The following is a 7,809-nucleotide window of genomic DNA, read 5'->3' as shown; positions in this document are numbered from 1 at the left end:
GTTTCACCCTGTCGTCCAAATCGCTGATGAAGAAATTGAACAGTGCAGGCCCCAGGACCGAGCCCTGGGGGACTCCGCTGCCCACTTCCCCCCAGGTTGAATATGACCCATCCACCACCACCCTCTGAGTACGACCCTTGAGCCAATCTACAATCCATCTGACTGTGTAGGCATCAATGCCACAGTCGCCTAGTAAATTGACATGGGATGAAATCTTGGTCTCACTGAAGTCATGGTAAAACTTCTATTGATTGCACAGGGGCAGGATTTCAATACTGAAGTGTTCCCATTCCCATGCCATTGACTGCCATTAAGTTCTGGATCAGGTTCTATAAATAAGCATTACTACTGCACCATTTCATTAGGGGCTCAGCTTTAGCTTTGGCTTTGACAAAGTGTGCTACAAATGACCTGAGTCCTACTTCAGTGGTTTATGCTGCAGCAAGTACTCTAAAGAGGAGTTTTGTCTTTCTACAGTTTCAATCTGAAGAAAGATATTTGCTCTATGAGGAATTCAAGGTATGCAAAAATGAATTAAACTGGCAAATTCCAGTAAATCCCTGAACAAGCTTGATATGTTGCTGACAAAGGCTTTAAAGACATATTTTTTTAATTCAATTTTGATTTATTCTATGATGAAAAATGCTAAAATACTGGACTACTCAAAGAACCCTGCCTGCCTGTGTCCTTAGACCAACACGGCTACAACCAAAAACCCAGAAAATACTGGACTTAAACTTACCCAACCTCCATTTGCCTCTATCCATTCAGCCTTGTTGTTCATGATGTACTCTGTGATGAAATATGAAATCTGCTCTTTATTTTCTCCTGTAAGCTGAACTCCATGCTCTTGAAGCCTCTTAGTGACAATTCCTCCAAACATAAATATTGTCAAAATCCGTCCCCAGTTGGTATTGCCATCAGCAAATTCTTGCTCCATAACTTGGGTGAAAATTCTTCTGGCAACTTCTATAGATGAAAATTCAAGTGTGTCCAAGAATGGCTTTAGATTCTCTTCAGTTTCCTTTTGCAAAGAGGATGCAATGTTTCGTAAAACATGAGCCACTCTGCTTGGGGCTGGTCCAGGCTGTGATTCCTGAAGAACATATTTCAGATAATCTTGGACTAAGCAGCAAACATAACAGAACTCAGTGCTTTCCATTGAGAAACAAACTGGGAGAGAACAGCGCAAAGCTGAATCAAGGAGGAACTAAGCCACTGCAAGTCTGACACACAGCTTTAAGTATTGTCTAAGCGGGTGGTGGAATTTCTGCGTGCATCACAGAGGTTCCTGTAAAATCTGCTGACTTGAATGTGTGGGCTGCGGAAGAAGTGAGTACTCAGAAATGAAAGAAAACCCTATCTGCCGAGCCCACTGAGAGGCAGAACATCCTCCTAAATGGTTACTTCTGTTAAGGTAGGAAATGAGACTTTTCAGTGACAATACATGAGCAGAGGCCACGTTCTCAGCTGATGAAAGAGTGAAAGAGTATCAGTGGGTCTGTGTAGACTGAAACCTGCTGGGATCTGACATGTAGGTTGTGAAAGCATGCAGCCTGTAGGAAACATGCAATCTGAAAAATCCTCCTTGCTTGCTTCATTCTGCACTGCAGGTAGATGGTGCCTCTGCCTTCTTCACAACTAGGGGATGAAGCTAAGAGAGTCTCTAACCAGGACAAAGAATGGTTACTGCAGAAAAGCCACAGGGTTTTCTGGGGCTATCAGGGTTATTCTGAGTTACCACTCACTGGGGACTGTGCGACCAAGGGGAGGAAACTCCTAGCTGGTACATCTTTCCTGTAGACCATAGAAGAAGGGGAATCCAATATCCCCTTGGATAATATTATACCTCTGTGGCTATCCCTTGATGTGTCCTCTTGAAAGCCCTGAAGATTGGAAAGGGGAGGCTCTTGGTCTGGCAGACTTTTTCAAATCCCACGCAGCTCCTCCACCCCCAAGGAAGTTCACATGCTGGACAAAGTCAGTGGAGTCCACATTGCCTTATGTAGTATGGACAGTACAGCACCAGCTCTCCTTCTAGCCCAGCAAGCACTGCCTTCCTTCTTTCCTGGCTAGGCAATTAAGCAGAAGCTCAGAGAATGGAAAATTGCACTTCTCTGTTCCCTACTGGGAATTTTCTTTCATGTGACAATCTGGCTCAGAGTGGGGATGGGGCAGCTGACAGAAGTTAGATAATCTTTCTGTTGCCCTCATATCAGTGCTGTCAAACTAACAAATACTCACTTCCCTAAGTAACCAGTGGAGCTGCTTGAAAAACAGGATTTTTTCATTAAACTTGGTGTGAAAAACATGTCCCTTTTGTATAGAAGAGTTGTGAAATGAGAGCATTTTTGCCCATTTCTAATAACCCAATGATTTACGGGGGCAGGGAAACCACAGATGGCTTAGTCCCAAGCACTCATAAACAGAGTGTTGTTTATATAGCTGACTAATGTTTTGCAAATATAGACAGATACAGGGTAGAGGGGAACTCACCTCTCTGGCCTGGGAAGTTACTGAACTAACAGTTGAGAGAAGAGGAATTTCCCAGCTTTCTCTCTGAAATCAAATGCTTGTATATAACGAGTGACCATTAGCACCTGGCATGATTTTCTTACTTTTCTCTGTCTCTTCCCCCACCCACCTCTTGGGGCTCAAAGACCAGATTAATTTGTTTATCTATTACATGCAAAAAAATGTATTAAAGGACAATGATTTGGGTTTCAAAGTCAACTGATCAAAAGTTAGAAAATGCCAGGTTTACAATTGGTTGCCATACTACCTTAATTTGCTTCTGTCATGTTACATGAATGAGGTCAGATGGAAAAAAATGGTATGTGATCATGCAATTCAAGGCTGTCTTCCAATAAATACGTACAAGTGATTTGACTTACAGTTATAAAATCAATCAAACAAAAAATTGCACTTCCTTTGCACCTTGCAACTTGAATAACGTTCTCTAATATGTTTCATGTACGTCCTTTCCGTTTAAAAACAAACAAACAAAAAAAGAAGAACGTTAAAGAACAGTTTGATTAGTGTCTCTACCCAACCACCCAAATATACTGGCTGGATTTGAAACCTGAATCATTAGCAATGCAAAACAGTACCTACTACAGTTACAGGACTCACTACAGTAACTGACAACAGAAGCCAGTTATCTCAGATGCAAGGATGTGTTGTTGTGACCATTAACTAGGTCCAGAGGGTGACTGGGAATAGCTGAATATGGCTTTCTTTCTCTGCACCACATTGTGTACCCAGGGAAGCACAAAATGCTGAGGCCAAGGCAGGGGCAAGGAGTGTTTGTGGCAGGAAGCCCCCCTGCTCCTGCTATCACTACCACAGCAAATCTCAGGTGCTCTCTGTGCAGTACCTGCTGCTGCTGCTGTTCTGGCAGGAGCATTTGGGTATTTCCTGTTCACTTCTCCCTAACTTGATCCTGGCAGGGGAAATACTGTGACCACTAAGGCGGTTTACCTAGGGACAGGGGCTAACTGCTTTTCTGGCACAGGGTAGTAACTCAGGCGGAAGTAATGTATAGTAACCCTACCACTTTGATTTCCAGTGGGAAGATCTTGGGTTTATGCCCACTTTCTGGTCCTGGGAGACTTTTCCCTAGCATGCTCCTACAGCCATATGGCTGAGGGCCAGCAAAACTCAGGGGCATCTGAACCCCAAACTTCCAGGTTTGGGCCTGCACAGAGGATGCCCGCCAAAGCATTTGGAAGCATCTGAAGCCCCAGATTGGGGTGGAGGATGTTTGCCGGTAGTAGGGCCACATATGGTTCTTGAATGACTCACGGATTTCAAATAGATTTTAGCTGATTTGACTTGGGACATGAAAAATTTTCCTTAAAAAATGCTGTAATCACCCATAGACTTACTACCTGGTGAGAGCTGCCAGGCCCTTTGAGAGCAAATCTTGCACAAGGACCTGCAGAAGAAGCACAGAGACCTTAACTGGCAGGCAGCCCCCTGGGCACTCCCTGTGCAGGCATGGAAAAACAGTGCATGGCAGAGACGACCATCAAATTGCCCGAGGCAGACCTGCCACTGGCAGGCAGAAACAATTTACCACCTTTTCTGGGACTGCCCATATGCTAGAGGTGTGGAAGAAAATCCATGTGCTCCTCCTGGTGGTGACAGGTTTCAGAAACCTGACCAGGGAAGTAGTTCTCTATGGGCACATGACCAGACAGTAAGGGACCCCAACAACCCACTTCGACCAGTTCACATCCTGATCCTGCTTCAGGTATTCATTTTGGAAAGCCAGGAACCTGCTCATAAACAGACACTCAACCCCGACAGTTGAAGACTGTATTAAAATGGGGCAGAGTGAAATGTACTGGTACTACAGAAAGACAGAAGAGACAATGGGAAAGAAATGACAGACCTCATATGGTGGAGAGGGGACTGGCACAGACTTTTGAGAGGAAAATCTCTGAAGAGAACAATGAGTAAAAGCACTGGGATGGTGATGGGTGTGCGGTGCGAACTGTGTAACAGGACTAAAACAGTTTAACCGTCAAAGTATGCTTTCGTCTACCAAGTGAACCACAGTGGTCACTTGACAAGTTGTTAAAGGTACAGGTTTTGTGTGTGTGTGTGTGTGTGTGTGTGTGTGTATTTGTGCAAAAAAAAGAGATCTGAACAAGCCTCCACAGTTTTTCTGAGGAACAGAAATGAGAGAAAGAAAAAGTCAATTCTTAAGTCTTTACACTCACCTAAAATCTGAGCAGAATTGTATGAGGCTTTCCTCCTGCCCATGGCAAACAACAAAGGTGTGAGAGCCTCTCAGAGAAAAGGTTGCAAGGATCTTTCAGAAGTACTAGGCAAGGCGAAGAGATGGTCACTCTCAGCTTCATCCTTCATTGGTTAATAAAGCTCTTCTCTCATAGTATCAGGGCATGGATGGATTGAGCACTCAGCTGAGGAGAAAGTTTTCCCTTCCCTTACCTCATATAGGAAGAGGGAGCTGCCTGGAGCATAGTTTTTTTCTTTGTTAATGGAGCCCTAACTCTGAAGGTGTGATGAACTAACACCGTAAAAATGTCACCAGTGGAGAAGGAAATCAATGCCAATGTCTTGTCCCTTTGGGGGCAAGTGCTGCCACTCCTCCAAGCATCTGTGCTGCACAGCCTCTCTCTCTAGACTGCTGCAAAGTGAAATGCAGTGCCTGGTCCTCAGAAGGAAGAAGGTGACTCAAAACAGATATCAATGATCACATCAGATAGGCGATACATAGGAAAGCAGATACGAGACTAAGGACCATCTCCTGAACCAGTAGTGGAACTATATTCAAGTTACACCGTAGAGGGTTAATTCATCCTGACCCTCAACACTTCCCACACTCCCCTCACTGCTCCCTTTATCTATTATTCTTAGATTTGCTGGTTCAGGTCTACACTGTGCAAACTATTTCTTAATAACAAAGGTTTTGAACTCAAGGTGGACTGTACATGGAACCTCAGATGCCACCGTTTCTCTTGGTATCCGTGATGGGGAGGGGACTCAAGAACCTGGATTTAAACCCACCTCTAGGGTTTGGAATCTATATCAGGTCCAAAGTTGGAAGGGGCCTATTTTTCTACCTGAGATTTGGACTGACCCTCCCCAAATCAGCTCCCTTGACTGTGTAGCCACAGAATCCAAAATCTATTCCTGTTTTACCTTTTCATCTGATCCCAATCTAAACTTAATGTTAATGTACACTTAGGTCTAAACAAAACCTCCTTTGCCCAAGCTGACATGATGGGGCCAAAAATCAAGCCAGTGAGTTTTGTTTGCACTGCACCTGGCCTAGTAAAGGGCTGTTCCATGGCAAAGACCTTTAGCAGCAACTGACTTTGGAAGGTACATTATGAGACAAAAATGGAAGTATGATACATGGCCTCCTTAATGGTAAAAAAAAAAGATGTTTCTCTTTGTACTTTTATAAAAGGTTTGCAGGCCAGGAAGCAGGTCACCTGGAACTCATCTGGTTTAATTTCTTTTCTTAAGCCTAAAAGAGCATAGTTTTGTACAGCAAAGATCCATGAAGTATTGGTCATTGCTTTCCAGCAATCCTCCGTGTCTTTAGCATAGGCCTCTAAGAGGCATCAGTGATTAATTTTTCAGATCTAATTGTTCACGGAGCATACATAGCTGTATGCAAGTATCAAAGATAGTCAGGTTAGCTCAGTGGAGTGCTGCCACCTAGCCGCAGGCAGCATTTCTGCATGTACAAATATGTTCCAGCAGCGTAAGAAATCATGTCACTACAGTTATGCCTGTGTGTATTCAAAGGTGCTGTGTTTTCCATAGTGGACACAGTGAAGAGTTAGAAATCAATAGTATTTGTGCTCAATCCCTGCTTCACCCTATTAGGTGATACTGTTTCTGCAGCTGTGGAGGAATTCTATCAGCCTAGACATACCACAAGCCCATTTCTAAAACTTTGTGATGCTCATCATTTTAAGGACACATGTCCAGTTCATTTTAAATGGTTTATCCTTCCAACCTTTCTGTAATGGAGAAGAAGAGGAAATAGATGAAGGAGGATATTGGTTCTCAACTTCTTAAGGTGACTGAGCCAGTTTATCAGGCTATGGTCTGGAATCAGATTCTGGACTTCTTAACAGGAGATACAGATGCAGCAAAGGTGACACAGAAACAAATGCCACAAGCAACTGAAGTCAGGCTTTAGCTTACACGAGCTTCCATACAGCTGCCATTGTTCTGCTGTGCAGCCCACAGTTCCTGGAGTTTTGACCACACTCCTTCCTGCTACTATGCGCTGCAAGGGTAAGTTGTGTTAGGCTATTTACACTGGTCCCATACTGTCCTTGACCTGCAGGAGGATTCATACAAGCAATATAGCAGTTTTAAAGCGTTTCGTCTCCACCACAACATGGCTGTAAGTAAGGTCCTATTAGACTCCTGCAGATCTGCCACAAAGACCTCACATACTGTATCTCTTCTACAACTCTTCAGATTACAGACAGTCGAGACACTGCATGGCAGAAATATTACAGGCGCCAGCATCATTATAAGACAACACAGGCTCATGTCTCCATATTTGGATCCAGTGCTGTGTTCACACATCTGCAAACTCAAAGCATGGTCTTTGATCCAGTCTATTTCACCCCCCGTGTGAAATTTATTCCTCCCATGTAAAGTCTGAGAATTCCAGCCGTATGCATAAAAGGTGATATCCACCAACCAGTTCAGGGTTTGGGTTGGTTTCAGTGCATAAAAACTGTATGTATTTGAGGCAGAACAGCTACAGTGCATTCCCAATTGCTTCCGGTGCACTACAGAAGTGGTCACTGCCCTGTTCCTGTATCAGCTTACACTGGGGAAGCCCATACTCTTTCTGATGTTTGGGGAGGGACATCTCTTCCAGCTTGTTTCAGATCCTTGCCTCTTGCATTGTTTCAACTCATTCTTCTGTTGCTGACACCATGTAGTATTTTGAAACATACAGTGATGATGTGTAAATTGCTTCAAATTATAGCAAGAAATTGGCTGCAACTCCCATGACATACTTTTATCCTAGTGTTTATTACAGTATTCTGATCCTCCAAGCAGCAAGCTGTGAGGGGGCCTTTCTTTCTAGAACACAGCCAACTTATATACAATCTCTTCTGCCTCCCCCATTATTTATACTGCATTCACTGTGGTGGTAGCTGAGCATGTAATACTGCACTCTCAGTCTTTTAAAAGTAAATGATGTGCTCTTAAACAAGAGTGAAACCAAGCCGGTGCTTGATGCTCTCTGTAACTACACATACAAGCTGACTGACATTCCTTAACCAAGGCAAAAGG

The 7,809-nt window shown here is 43.8% G+C and overlaps 1 protein-coding gene across 1 annotated transcript in view; it reads right to left on the bottom strand.

The window, feature by feature from the left end:
• BCL2A1 (BCL2 related protein A1) overlaps positions 1-1,381 on the bottom strand; it is a 4,709-nt gene extending 3,328 nt beyond the window's left edge. The window contains exon 1 of the mRNA XM_019533712.1: positions 743-1,381. Coding sequence (XP_019389257.1) covers positions 743-1,162 — 420 coding nt within the window. The 5' untranslated portion in view covers positions 1,163-1,381. The remainder of the gene's footprint in view (positions 1-742) is intronic.
• Between the last annotated feature and the right edge of the window lie 6,428 nt (positions 1,382-7,809).

The sequence above is a fragment of the Crocodylus porosus genome, unplaced genomic scaffold (assembly GCF_001723895.1).
Source record: "Crocodylus porosus isolate Cpor-Errol unplaced genomic scaffold, CroPor_comp1, whole genome shotgun sequence".
In the NCBI taxonomy this organism is placed as follows: Eukaryota; Metazoa; Chordata; order Crocodylia; family Crocodylidae; genus Crocodylus; species Crocodylus porosus.
The sequence above is the reverse complement of the archived record's forward strand: the minus strand, read 5'-3'. Positions and strand labels throughout refer to the sequence as shown.